General features: G+C 36.7%; 1 protein-coding gene across 5 annotated transcripts in view; it reads left to right on the plus strand.

Moving 5' to 3' along the window:
• The window catches only part of OSBPL6 (oxysterol binding protein like 6), an 87514-nt gene extending 76216 nt beyond the window's left edge, over positions 1 to 11298 (plus strand). For all 5 annotated transcript variants that reach the window (XM_057363726.1, XM_057363722.1, XM_057363724.1 and 2 more), the window contains 8 exons: positions 284 to 421; positions 744 to 807; positions 1402 to 1480; positions 2763 to 2907; positions 3618 to 3762; positions 4767 to 4893; positions 5339 to 5461; positions 6323 to 11298. In XM_057363726.1, coding sequence (XP_057219709.1) covers positions 284 to 421; positions 744 to 807; positions 1402 to 1480; positions 2763 to 2907; positions 3618 to 3762; positions 4767 to 4893; positions 5339 to 5461; positions 6323 to 6431 — 930 coding nt within the window. In that variant the 3' untranslated portion in view covers positions 6432 to 11298. The remainder of the gene's footprint in view (positions 1 to 283; positions 422 to 743; positions 808 to 1401; positions 1481 to 2762; positions 2908 to 3617; positions 3763 to 4766; positions 4894 to 5338; positions 5462 to 6322) is intronic.
• Positions 11299 to 15200: the final 3902 nt, after the last annotated feature.

Here is a 15200-nt window from a genome sequence, read left to right on the forward strand (position 1 = left end):
AGGGTCACTAGTGATAAGCCTGGTCTCTTATCAGAGAAAGTGTGTCGTGCAGATTGGGATTTTAAGGGACTGTTGAAAGACTGAATGAGGCTATGAAGAAAAAGAAATTATATCAACAGAAGRAATACAGTTTGTACTGGTTCTGCCTGGGATGCATGGCTTCACTTTCAGGCATGCTCCTCAGTTTTGACTCTGAGCAGAGTGAGTTGTGTGGTACCACACAGAGATGGCACATACACAGGAATGTCTGCCTGTTCTCACCTTCTGGTCTGTATTTTCACAGGTCCTCATAGCTGCCTTTGCAGCATCAGGCTATGCCTCTACATACTTTAGAGCAGGAAGCAAGCCATTTAACCCAGTGCTTGGTGAAACTTATGAATGTATTAGAGAAGACAAAGGATTTCGATTTTTCTCAGAGCAGGTAAAGTTGTTTCTAGATAGATATTCCTGCTTAGATTTATGTTTTTGGTTCATCATTTTATAGAATGATCCTATTTTTTCTTTCCAGTTAGAATGGTTTGCTTTCTTAGGAGTAAATGAATATTGTTAATGTGAGTGGACTTCATTAAATGCTAGAAGGAACACGTTTTTGTAGTAATCACAAGGAACAGTTTTAAGTACRAACACTTAAGTTGTGTCTGTTTTCATAGCAACACGAGCTATTTAGTAGTTTCATATTGCAATACTGTACTGTTTCAGGAATGAAAATTAAATGTTTTTAACTCAACCAAACTGTTTTCCAGGTTAGCCACCATCCTCCCATTTCGGCCTGTCACTGTGAATCGAAAAACTTTGTGTTTTGGCAAGGTATACTTTTTAATTCAAAACCATAACTCCTTTTTTATTGTCAAATAAAACCTTTGTACAAGCTGAGCTTTGCATTTGAAACTTACTCAGAATTTCTGTACTTACTATTTTGAAATGACATATCATAAACTGATGATCTGATCTATTTTACTCCAAATTCTCATTCTTAGGAGTGAGCAGACGTTACAAATTCTGCTGTCACTTGAAGCCTGTTTAAACTATTCTATTTATAAGGTTTTTACCAATAATATTACTGTTTCTTACAAGCAGTTCTTTTCACAAAGTTGAACAAATAATCCTTTCTTTCCTTGGATCTACTGGTATATGCCATTAATTTGTACTGAATGTTTGTGCAGGAGGTTTGACAATAATGCAGCACAGACATGATTAGTAATTAAACTCACCACTAGTTTTTCAGACCTAATGTAATTTTCTAGTGKTTTTTCTTTAGTATTTTCATAAAAAATTTGTACTATCTACTGCCCTGTTTTGAATTGGGTGGTCTAGCACAGATGGTTCATGTGCCACAGTGATCACTGCAAGGGGGAGACATTGGTCTTTTCAGYTTTTTAAATATTTCACTGTTGTATTCAGATATCAGATGGAAAAACAAATTCTGGGGGAAATCAATGGAAATTCTGCCAGTTGGAACCTTGAATGTGACTCTTCCAAAGTAAGCTACTGTCCCCTCTCCTCTTGTTTTCAGTCTATTCTCCTCTTGTTTTCAGTCTTTAGTGCACTCTACTCTGTGCTGCCTTGTGACAGGGTTGGGGAAGTGTATGCAGACATCACAAGTACTGTGCTGGTGAGAGTTGGTGTCCAGCTCCAATTTCTCCATAGTGCTCAGGTGGGGTTACTGGAGCATTTTTGAACCTGAAGATCTGGTTTTGGTTTTGGAGGAAAAATATACAAGTTCTCTAGGAAGTGATGGGGAGAGGGGGAATGGAAGTGTTTCAGGAGAGAGAGCCCATGTTTTAAATGTACAGTGGTGATGAGCTGTTCAGAGCAAGGCTGCAATGCAGGGCTGTCAGCAGCTAGTGCTGTCCTAAGGCTCTCAGTGCCACCACGTGTTCCCTCAGAAACAACCACTGGTGACCATGAAAGATCTTTTTTCAAAATGCAGATAAACCAAAATATTTTCTTCAGATGTTGGCAGGGTAGTGGGAAGTAGTAGCTTCACCACCAGTAAGACCAGCTGCAGCTTGTAAATCCTATGAATATGCAAGGAGTGGGTACTTTAAATGTGTGTTCTGTTTTTGCAGTGTTGCTCGTGCTCCTGTACATTCCAGCAAGCCTTTCTTTCTGGCTCTGACATTATAGYATCACTCCACCTCTTTATCCATCTCTTGAAATTGAAGTTAATGCACTGTGGAGCAGCTTTGTCTTCTGTCTTCATGCTTTCCCCCAAGCTCTGAAGGAGAATRTGCTTTGCACTGGTTTTATTCTCTTTTTTGACATTAGAGATGTTACAGAGCGAAAGGGATGATGTGCCAGTGTGCTCCTGGCTTCCTACTTTGTTTCCTTGATCTCCTTTTCAKTTATTTTGTTACAATATTCATTACATTTATTTTGTTCTATTTGTGATTTAATGATATTTTCTGCTTCTAGTCTCAGTTCAGCCTTGTGTTGATCTGTGGGTCACTGTCCTGCCCCAGTGGGAATTGTGGCCAAAGCACTTTGTGCTCTGAGGACAGTGAATATGCCGTGCAGGGCTCCAGTGGTTCACAGGGTGTTTATCTGTGTTTTTTAGCACCATTCTGCAGTTCTCTGCACTGGAGCTTAGGTGAACTTCTCTAAGGAGGATTAGTGATTTACCCAGATACAGGACTTTGTCATCTCTAAAGATATTTCTAGGCAATATGGTTTTTATTTACAATAAAGGAGCAATGTTTTACCTTTTTGTCTGCAATGATCATGAATAACAGATGCTACCAACTATTTTTATCTGTCCTTAGGTATGGAGATTACTATGTCTGGAACAAAGTCACTACTTGCATACATAATATTCTTAGTGGAAGGAGATGGATAGARCACTATGGAGAGATAACTATCAGAAACACAAAAAGCAGTGTTTGTATTTGTAAACTCACTTTTGTCAAGGTAAGATATGGATGCTAATGTATATCTTATATGAATATAACTGTATAATTTAAGAATACATCAAGCTGTTTCTTCAGTATTCCTGAAGTCCAAATTCCCCATTTTATCTTTTTTTTCTTCTTYTATCAGTATTCATAAAATTTATACTGTCAAATGAGAGGGCTGTATGAAGCAATATGATTCTATTCCACTGAACATTTCATATCAGTGTATAGCCGTTGATGCATAGCTGTGTGCTGTGCTGTACTGGTGATGGTTTTTGATTAAAAATGAAATGTCAATTTTTTTTTTATATTGCCACAATGAAAACACAAAATCACTCTACATTACCATGCCATTTTACCTCTCTTTGTCAGTCAGTATTTTAGCTCTTTAGATTACATAATGCTGCTTTRGTTCACAGTATTTTAATATTCAGGCAAGCACTATATATAAAAATATAACTCTATATGGCTATGTTACTCTCAAGTGTTTTCCCTTAAAATAAGTTTGTCTTCRTATTGCTACAAAAGACGTTGACATCATTGCAGTRTTAGCAATGGGATATTAATATAAATCTGRTATTAATATAAATCTGTTAGCAATGGGATATTAATATAAATCTGAAATGGACTGTCGGCACCATGTGCCAAGTTTCATTCATTGTGTGTATTGCACAATGGGCTGTCGGCAAAGCAGTGTGAGCTAGTAATTCCTGGTTAAACTTGCAGGTGAACTACTGGAATTCCAATGTGAATGAGGTCCAGGGTGTTGTGATAGATCAAGAAGGGAAGGTGGTTCATCGCCTCTTTGGAAAGTGGCACGAAGGYCTCTATTGTGGGGTTGCACCTTCAGCCAAATGCATATGGAGGCCAGGTAAGAAGCTTGTAATAAACTCTGGAAAGTGTTGTAGGTAAACCTAAACTCTGTGAAGCTGTTTGAGCCTTCATTTTAAATACACAAAATGCTRCTAGAGAAATTAAGATTCTTGGCTAGACAAATAAACAAGAATCTACGTGRCTTTATAATAATGGGGAATGGAAATGTTCTTGCAGGGCATAATCTTTTACATCTCRGTCTGACTCCTGGTCAGATGTGCTTGGGGTCAACAGAAGAATAAAATTAAGAAAAGATTGGGCACCCAGGCTGGCCTGTCTGCCTTCTTACAGAGAGCAGGGTAATTTGTCTGTCTAAAACCTAACAATTTGGGCTCAACAAATAGGGGATTATTGAGTTGTCTTAATATTTTATTAGCCTAAAGGATTGCTCTTTAGAGATGGTGAGCACCTGAGACTTTCAGGATCTGATTTCAAGATCCTGCTTGCTTAGAGGCACTGATGTTGAATTAGTCATCCTGTGCACCTGTGTCTTTCATACATGCATTATCCAGGAATTATTATACTTAGTATTTTRAATMCTGCTTTGTATTTATGGTATTTTGAGCCCTCCTTTGCACCCTGCTCACTGTGATATCTGTTCTAAATCCTCAGTGCTGAATCAGTCTGTGAGGGTGTGTTAAATTCCACAATAAACTTTAAATACCAGTTGAAGTTAGGTTTTAGACAGACATTTGATAAGCACACTGTCTGTGAAACAGGAAACTGGAAAATCTTGAAAACATTAGTTTTTATTTAAAACAGAAGGAAGATCATGGAAGTTTTGAATTTTTTAACATGCAGTTATAATCACTGCGTAATRAGCAGTTGAAATTAATATTTAGTGAATTTTGTTGCACCTAGAGAATAGCTTTTGATGGTTTTTAATTGTAAGAGTAAAATATTTAAATGTTTTTCTGTTAAAGGTTTATAAATTAAGGAGTCTCTTGCATATTTAGAGTAATAGCTGAAAAAGATTTTTCTTTCTGTTTCATWCATTTTCAGGCTCCATGCCAACCAATTACGAGCGTTATTATGGCTTCACAAGGTTTGCTATAGAGCTCAATGAATTAGATCCTTTACTGAAAGATCTTCTTCCTGCAACAGATGCACGATTCAGGCCAGATCAAAGGTAAGAATGCTTATTTATACCCTTAATATTTTGTGGGTTCAAGGCTGAGTTTGGCTGAGTCTGTGTCTTCAGTGGATTCTGAACTAAGGATTCTAATAGAGAGGATCGTGTGTGTTGCACTCAAATTTCTGCTTAACCCAGCTGAGGGAAATCAGAAAGCTTCTTGTGGATGCAGTAGAGCTGCAGTGCAACTTTGGGGCGGATTCTAGGCTCTCAGTTCATAGTCCTTCAGTGTTTGTGCTGTGCTGGAGTTACTGAGCTGAGCTCCTGCCTTGGGCTGTGGGTCAGGTCCATGGAGCCAGAAAGGTGCACCTCAGGCTGGCTCTGAAAGTGCAACACACACAAAACACTTGGCTTCTGCCTACGTTTTGTGATGTTTGGTGCTGGAAAATCCCTGGGACTAGGCTCTGCATGATTGCTACAGGGCCTGCTGTTATTTCCACAGGCTTCTGGAGGAAGGAAATGTAGAAGCAGCAGCRTCTGAGAAACAAAGAATAGAAGAACTCCAGAGAGCTCGGAGGCGGTACATGGAAGAAAACGGCATTGAATATGTACCCAAATTTTTTAAGTGAGTCTGTTCATTTGAATRGTGAATCTTTGTTTTCTGTAGTATAACTGGATGAAGTTCTACAGCAATTACAATCAACAGAGTCTGTTAATCGTGAAAGAGTGGAGAGTTTCAGTTTTAAGAAAGATGATTAGATACCTGATACCTGCTTCTCTAAAGCAATTTTTACACAGTTAAGCTTCATAATTGAATGATCATTTTCTCATAATGKGCCTTCCTACTGAAGTGGAATAAAAGTATAAAATTAGGATCTAAGATTTAACTAGGGGCTTTTTTTAAGTCATTGCATAGACRAGACAAATACACTAAAAMTGTATTTATTTTTGAGTGGAGGTGKTTTTTTGYTGGTTGTTTTTAAATTAAGSATTCTTCTGAATGACGGATAGTCATSCCAAGTAGCCTGATGTTTAGCATGGGGAGTCAAAAGTGAAAAGGCTGAATGTGCTTGATGCAGTTGTAGCATTATGTAAGCAAAACACAGAGGAGACAAAAATTTAAATTTTTAGAGGCTTACATTCTACAAGCTGCATCAATTGGATAATCCCCTTCCCATAATCAAAACCTGTACTGGCTAGGGGGGTGTTATGTGGCTCTGAGACCTGCTCACACAGATCAGACAACAGATTTTCAGTCCTGGCTGTTTTCTGTGTCTTCCACTTGGATATAGGTAGAGGTTGATTTTTGCTTTTAAATCCCTGACTAGTCTTGTGCCCTTTAGAAATACAAAACTTGATTTAATGGTGGGTTAGATCAGAGAGGTGTGGAATTTGATTGTRTATCGCATAAGATCAGTATCTACGGTCAAAGCTTGTTTTCTCTCTTGATCTCTCTCTCTTTTTGTTTTTTTCCCCCTTTCTGCAGAAAAGTTATCGATGCTAATCAAAGAGAAGCTTGGGTTACCAATGAAACCTACTGGGAACTGCGAAAGGATCCTGGCTTTAGTAAAGTAGACATTCCTGTACTCTGGTAAACTGAGAATATAGACCTAGTAAACATATCACTCTGAAGAAAAAAAAATAACTATGCACAATATGTTTCTTATAGCTAAACACRGTTTGTGGGTCTACGGACAAACCCATATCATACGCATTTATATTCATCTTTATAATGGACTTCTGAAAGTGCATTAGACCAGGCCCCTGACCACTTCCGGATCTTTCTAATTTTGCAGCAGCCATGAAAACAAAAAAACAAAAAAAAACAAAAAAAAAAAAAAAAAAAGAAAAAGAAAACTCTTAAAGCTTTGTACATTGAAAATCCAGAAATGAAGAAGCAGATGAGTTATCCAAAGTCACTTGGAAGAGGTGGTAAGCGCAAAACTGCAACCGGTGCTTTAAACAGACATTAAGAGTAAGACAATTTAAATAAAAAAAAAAAAAAAAAAGGGAAGAAAAAAAGAAAAAAATCCATTTTGTTTCAACTATTTTTGTTAAAAACTCTTGGGTCACAACACTGTCAATTCTGGCTTCAGGTTAGTCCTTTGGTGTGATGTGCTTGGACTGGCCTTTGTCAAAAAGATATGCTTTTCCAGAAGCTGTTCCCGTTCATATGCCATTGTTCATGCCTTAACAAAATATGAAGATGTACAGTAAGTAATTTTAAAGTATCTATGCTTAGGCTTRTCTGGAGGGCAGATTTTTAAAGCTCTAGAATTTTACCATAATATAAATACTGGAAGGCCTGCATTATTTGAAATCAAAGGATARCCAAACATCTAACTGTATTTCAGAGGTATGAGATCTACTGTACATGCTTTAGCTTTGGGATGCTGACTGTATAATCAGACTGAAAAGCTAGCTGGCTGAATTTGAATTTTGGTAAATGCATATGAATTGCTAGTCAGAAAGTTCATATTCTAAGTGACTGATGCTGAGATGCAGTCATCACTTTTAGTATTGGCTGGACATAGACCTCGCAGTGAATCTCATTTTCCCATAWCTGTTTATACAATTAGAAATCCCTGAAGCTTTGCAACAGTGTTAGAAGAACATAAAGATTTCATGGGAAGGTCTCTGGCTCTCAAGAAGCTGGATAGAACTGTAAATGAAACTGTTTTCTGCCACACACACTTCATTTTCCTGGCTCTGTTTTTTCCCCATCCACTTTTTATCTAAATTTATGTTTGAGAGTATGGCAGAGGCTCCCATGTGTTGTAGCTAACAACTTCTMCTTGTGTTGCCAAAATAGCTTTTGTGTAAAATGATATTTTACGTTTTTTCATAAAGTGATTCTATATTTTTTGATTAAAAACAAAGTGTCTTATGTGTTGCTAAGCCTCAGTTAATATAAGTGGGAGAAGACTTGGCACTTTCTATTGGAAAATCTCAGAAACATTAAACAGTAGGAGGGCAGATTTTAATGAAAGAAAAAACCARTAATTTATTAGATAAAAGGTACGTTCCATGTGGTATGACCTAGTCTTCCATTATGCATGTGTCATGCATCCTGCCACTGATGATAGGTTAGATTTCATGCATTGACTCTGTATTCCTTTCTACCCGTACAACACTTACAATTTTTCTATTTAAGACAGATTCCAGTCCTGAGACATAAAATAAAATTACTAGATAGGTAYGTGATCTGCCAGCAGAGCTTGAACAGTTCAGTGCATTACCACACATGCCCAGCTCTCATCCTGCTTCTTTCTTTTTCMGAGTCAGCTCCCTACACAACTGAGATTCCTTTGGTTATTTATTTTAGTTGTCCCCGTTGRTTGTATGGCAGAGTTACTCGCAGGGCAACTGTCTGCTAATCAGTTCCAGTTTCTTGACGCAGTTCTGTTATCAGAAACAACTCTGAAAACCTACAGAAAATATTAAGTGRACTTTTTATGAATTGATTGGTCATGATTTTTTTTTTTAGATTTGTATAAAAATCCCTGTGTAGATTAATGGGATTTCTTCCAGAGAAAATGTTAAGTTATTCAGAGAATGTTATCATTTGCTTTCCTAGTTAAACCAAGTCCATTTTATTCTTGTTTTAGGTCTGCAATTGTTATTATAAGAAAATGAAAATATATCAAAGCTGGTTTCTTGAATAATATTTGGTTAACATCATCCTACTTCCTTTAATGACCTTCTACTAGGAATCAAATTGGCGCATTGTGTGTAAAATAGCAATTAATTATTCCATAACATTTGCTTTAAAACCAWCTCTATTAAACATTTGTCCATCTTTTGCTCCAGTCTTGGTGTGCAGCTCACCGTGATATTAGGAAGCATTATGTGTGTATGGCTGCAAGTACTTTAGAGGGACAGAACTGCATGTCCTCACATTTTTCATTTAAATACAGAAAGGTCTTCAGTTTTACAGTGTTCTGGTAGTGCTCTGTGAATGCCATTGTTTGCAACGCAAACTGAAACTTGGTGGACACTGAAAATGCTATCACTGAATTGTTTTTTAYCATTATTTATTTGGCAGTCTTTGAAAAAAAAATAACACTAATGTTTTTTAAATTTAGAAAATCTGTGCTATGCTAAATCTTTTTATTGATGGCACTTTCTAMGCCTAGTGGATGTTAATTAGTTAATTAGTAAGTAGAGCAGGCACAAAATTATGCAGCACAAAATATTTGCGGTCCATATCAGAAAGAAAACAGTTCACACAGATGTGCCGTAAAGCAGTTTCTTGTGGTACAGAATTCTCTATATTCTGTACAAAATCAGTTATTGCATTTTTCCTCTAACATTGGGAGCCATTGTAGCATATTTTGTGCTTTTTCTAAAGAGGATATCGAAATTATGATTTTTAATCAACCTGTGAGCTTTCACAGCACTGAGTCAGAGGGCATAGCGGGTTTTCCCCTGCCCTGCCCATGTAGTGCAGAATGGAGTATCCCATGTTGCAAAGAGAATGCASCCTCACACCTTTTGTAAATGCCTGCTGGTTTTTGGCAGCGCTGCTGCTCAGACATCCCTTCCCATCACATGGGATTTTTCTGCTTCAGGAGCAGACCTTTCCACTTGTGTTGAACTTTGTGAAGTGTTTCCTGGCGCAGTCCTCAAGTTGAACAGTGTCCTTCTGGTTGAAGCTTTACCATTTGGCATGCCATCTCACCCTCCTGGTTTGCTGTCATCTGAGAGTGGTTATCATACAGTTTTGTGTCCTTGTCCAGGTCACTGGTGAGATGTTATTGACATGGTTGCAGAACTGACCCCTGGAGGGCTGTCCTCACTGCTGGCTGCCAGCAGGGCAAAAACCAGTGATCAGTGAGTGCCCTTCAAGCCTGGGGACTCAAACTATTTTCAGCCCAAYTCACTCCATTCATCCAGGCAGTATTTCCTTTTGGAAGGCATGAGAAATACTATCYGACTCAGTAGATTTAATTGCTGTAGGCTTGGTAGGTGATGAAAATTAGTGTAAATCATTTGACATTTAAACTTTTTTAAGCAATTTAAAAAGTTCTTTCACTTCAAAGACATACGCTTTTCTCCTGTTTTCTCAAAACRTTTCTGTATAAAAATACAAAATTCTTATGCTTTAGTTTCACAATAATGAGCTGTACTTTCTTTTAATATTTTTAATGTGTACCTTAATATCTTCCTTGTTCTGGTACTTTCGATATGATAGGGTAATAGTAGCTATTTTCATCACATGCAATGTCTTACAAAGACTTAAATAGCTTCATTCTTATTTTAGATCAGTATTATSAAGATTTTTTTGGCACATTCGAAATTTTTATCTCACAGGAAAAGACAATTTGAATATGAGTTGATTTTCATGAAGTATCACTGTGATTAAAAAGTCATCTAGACACCCATTCTAATTTTARACCAAAGTAAGTTACATGAAATAATTTTTTTTGTATTTGGCTTTAAAAGTGCGATTCCCACTATAATAGTCCTTTCATCATAGAAATAATGTTACCCTTCTTTTTTCTCATTTTGAACTTTTGACTCTGAATAGTCTGTGTGGGGTTTGTGTGAGCTGCACATGCCAGGCTGTAATGCAGGATGTGTATGTGGCACAGTGTTGAAAGATATTATCCTTAATTCCCTGCTGAACACTATCAGTGCTTTATGGAACACCATTTTCTCACCAGTGGAGCCCAGCACAATTGCAGTCTTATATTGAGCTTTTCCTCAAAAATCTGAATTTTTAGAACTACCCTGGAGGGGAGGAGAGGTTCATTTGCAATTGCASAGTGACCAAGAAGGCTGTATATACTGATGATCTGTTTTATAAAATTTGCTTTCACTAGCAAAGATCTGTTAATATAGGGAAGGTTTTTGTGGTCTCCTTGTTTTGCAGCATTTTAGATATTGTCTGGTGCAACAATAAACAGTAGCTATTTAACATATGTTGGCTGCAGTTGTGATCTGAGGGATGRACATTTTTAGATGTCATTAATCACACTGGAACTGCACAATGCAAGTAAAGGAGAGTTTTTCAGATTAAATCCWCTTGAAAGTGTATTTGTGTTCATATGCTAAAATGATAGGAGTGATTAAGTTAGAGAATTTGGCCTGCCTGGGGGACTAAAACTAATATTGGCAAAAGTGTCAGTCCAGTCAGAAACACTGGAATGGCCTCACTGGTAACCTCGTGTTATGCACAGACCCGTTAGAGAGCTAAGAAAATTTGCTATGTCATAACCACTTACCTTGGCAGCTGCTGGGGCTGAGAAATACTGCCTTGTTTTTTCTTTCTGTCTGTCATTAATTAACAGTCATCAAAACCGTGTAAAACTTGGATTTACCCTTCAGTGCACATATTGATAAATTCGAAGTATATTTAGTATAAAAAGTATAATTTTCTACTTTACCATTACTTTTATGATAATTCTGAYGCCAGTCAGTATTTTCATGAAGAAAGGGGTTGGTTGTTTTGCTTTTTTTTTTTTGTTTGTTTGTTTGTGTTTTTAACAGAAGAATCTAAACTGTGCTAATAAACGTTTAATTATTCTTGGGGAGAGTATSTCCATAAGCTCCATTAGAACAGTGACTGGCACCCAGGAGAATGCTGCAGATCTGAGTAAGGTCAGAGAAATGACTTATTTACAGCAATTGATCTTATTTTTGTGTTATATATTGTAAGGAGTCTACTTGCAAAAGCAAATGCATTATTTATTGCTTAAACTAGGGTATGTAAAACACCTTTATTCATTTGCTTTGGTRTAAACTATGTATTTCTTTCATTCAACTGACAAGTACCTTTACAAAAAGTTTTTTATACAGTTTCTTGCAAGTTTAAGACGTGATGTTGATGTACTTGTGTTTTATATAGGAACCTCCTCCTCTGTCAAATTTTGTGACATTTTAAACTTATAATCTTTAAWTTTTTTTTAACCTTCCTTGCAATTTTTGTCAAACCTCAGAAAAGAAAGGTGAGGGAGAGATGACAATGCAGGRTAGTCACAGAAGCTCCGTCAGTGTGAGATGTAACAAAACAGAAAGTTTTCTAACTTGTAGGAATTAAAATGTCAGAGGAGCTACTGAATCTGTTTCAGGCTGGTTATCTTAATACCATTTTTCTTTCCACTGATCCATGACAGCATGAAAAAAAGGGAAGATTCGAGACATTTGCTCAGAATTAATGCTGAAGGTGAAGGGAAATTTTTACTCCTTTTATAAATAAAAAAATTCCTGTGTCCAGCATTTGGCTGAAGGTGTCTTGGTAACGAGGACAAAGAGAGTTCCATAGCCTGAAAATATAATCAGCAGTGTGTAATGTATTCTCTCTGACCTATGAATAATTCATGAAGTATGGTGAAGCTGGTGCTCCTGGAGCAAAGATTCAGATGTCTCCTGTGAAACCTAAAAATCATTTTAGTATTTTCATATTGATTGCTACTTTTAGTGGTTTGCATTAATGAAAGAGGATATCTTATGTTAGTAGATAATGGCTGCTGGCCCAAAACATTAGGCATGCAAAATGGGAAGAGGTGAGGAAATTCCTTCAAAATCTCAGAAGTGGGTACCTTCTGTGAGATTCAAAATGATGTGCCACACAAKAGCAGCAGCCACAGTGGCAAATATTCAACCGGAACTGTTCATCACCCAGGTACTTGCTCCTGGTGCCAGTCAGTGTAGCACATGCAAGCTCTTTTTCTGAAACTGCATCTCTTTTTAGGACTGTGCTTGTGTCCCAAGGGTTTGTTTGTCATGTCCACCAAGAATAATCAGTGCTCGAGTCAGGAYTGCAAACTCAGATTTCTTGTCTAGTAGTCCTGTGCTGAATGCTCTCTCTTTCTTTTTCACATTCACCTGAACAAAGMATATTAAAGTAACATTAAATAGTGAATACAAGGTTAATCCTCAGTATTTTCCAGGGAAAGGAAAATTCCGAATAGCTGCTTTACCTGTGTGGAAGAARTACAGATGAGATCTTCTATTATCCTTGTATTTGCTTACTATTTTAGAAAATGTTTTGAGACTGGATCACAATAAATATATTAAAATTACTTTATCACCTGTCTTGAAGTCAACATTGAAAATTGTCATTCCAGTTTGAAGTTAGAAAATCAGTCTATTTAGTTTTTGAACTAAGTGCTACTGGTATTCTTTAGTAGTTGAGATATAGTATAAAAAATTCAAGTCACAATAAATTTTATTTTCCGCTGAGTCTCACAGAGGACTTTACTGAGCAGAAAAATAAGTGCTGATGAKTGTATTTTTGTATGCAGGCATAAATGCAAAATTACAACTTCTACCTTAGTGAGCTTTCTCTCTAATTAGCAGAGACACTGTTCTTGCTCCTTTTTAATCATTTCTGGACTACTTATTTTCAAATGCTTTTCCAACACTAAGAATTAATCACATGAAATTTGAGTTTTAAAAAGCAAACTATGTTTGGAATTCTGCAGACATGAAGAGTAGTGTCCATATGCTAAATGTCCATTTCACAGGGTGGACACTAAAATTTCACCCATGGGCCAAAAAGAAAAATCAGTGGGTTTTTCTAGTGGGTTTCTTCTTTGTATATGGATTTGTGTGTATGTTATTTACTGTAAAATAAGTAAGAAATCAAGCTGCTAGCATCTGATGTCTGAAATACTTTTCTTCCCCAGAATTGCACAGCAAACTACCTGTTCTTTACCTGTTACTGCTAGATTGTCTGAAGTGGATACTTTTATTTAGCACATAAAAAGCCATCATAAAATTAAACTACTGTGGTATCAAGAAAGTTATTATGGTAGTTCTCTACTAGGACATTATGTATATTTTATTTGTTGTTACCAGTAGCAAGACTCTTCTCTGGATCTTTATCTACTTTTCTTTGTATAATTAACTGGTGATTTATGATTTCTCAGTATTTCAACAGCAAAGAATTCTGTATTTTCTCTCACTTTTGCACAAAGCTGATATAAACTGGGAATAATATCACCCTTTTTTTGGTGTGCGCACCACGCTCCCATGCGCACATGTATGAAATGCAGTAAATGTTAGTATTTTTACCTTGCTCAGATTCTGAGAATGCCATTAGAAGAGTAAGGTTTAGATTAGTTGTAATTTTTATACTGCCTTACTGAGCTTCTTTGCCTTCAACAACCTTTCAGGTGGTAGATTGCCCTGCGCCAATTCTTTAGTGGGCCAAAATGTCACAACCTGAACAGCTAAAAGAGCATTCTTTGCTGATTGCCTGTATCCCTGTGCTTGTTCTGAAAAAAAAAAACAAAGCGGAGCAAACCATTTCTGTTGATTCCTTGTAAACCTCTTCAGGTGGCTTACTTGTAAAATGAGATCCTCAGAGTCTTTCCACTGTGATTATGCTATTATGTCAGCTAAAAAGGCAAACAGAAACTTGCTTTGTGGTTTTTAAGGTGAATTTAAAGGCAAAAATTTGCTTTTAGTAGCATAACATACAGAGCCAGTAATACTTTTGAGCAGTGAGTAGATAGCGTCTGTTTTAAAAGGAAATAACAGACTGTAATGAGAGTTCTTACATGAACTCTGAGTTCTTACATGYCCCAGATAAAACTTTTTCTGTTGTTGGAAAGCAATGGAAAAAATTAACTTAAGGGAAGGAAAGACTGTGGTAGGCATTTATGTACCCAGCTACAAAATGTTACAGAATGCAAAATGTTTTTTGAGTACTTTAGTATTAAACCTCACATGCAGCACTCCCAATTTTATACTYAAAAGTTTGCTGTTGACTTCTTTAGTGAGATGTGGAAGAATAGAATACTTGGGAAAAAAACCCAGTACCATAATTTCTAAATAAATAATAGAAAATTGATTTGCAGATATTTRTAGTGAAAATTATATAAGCTTCTTAAGTATTGCAATTTTTAAAAGCGTAAGTTTGGTCCGTCATAGTACATTCTGTAATTTACCATTAAAAACAAAATGTTAATTGTTCTCAATCAATTTCCCACAAATGCATTCATCTGTACTTGACTAGTCACAAGTTCAGGAAGTCTTCATGATGATTTTWCTTTATATCTTATTAATTCTGAATCCAAATATGGGCTGATTATGCCTGTAACAGCGATTTTATTGCTTATGGTTAGTAAAAATCAACAGCTGAGGAGCRATACAGAAAGGATGGAATTTGTGTGTTCCAAATCTACAGGCTTTTATTTCACTGCAAGAGTTAGCCAGCAGCGCACATCMGATTTTTCCTCTACTCCATCTGCCTGGGCTCTGACGTTGCACAGGGATCAGTGCATATTTATCCTTAACATTGCAAACACTTCTCATTTACATGAGTTTAAAAGATGTAGATGCTTAAGTTCAGATAAAAATGCTCAACAGTGACATTCCTGAGAAAGCAATGTACCCGTCTACCTGGTTATCCC

Source organism: Malurus melanocephalus, unplaced genomic scaffold (genome assembly GCF_030028575.1).
Source record: "Malurus melanocephalus ecotype Western Australia unplaced genomic scaffold, MMel_1.1 scaffold_30, whole genome shotgun sequence".
NCBI classification, from domain to species: domain Eukaryota; kingdom Metazoa; phylum Chordata; class Aves; order Passeriformes; family Maluridae; genus Malurus; species Malurus melanocephalus.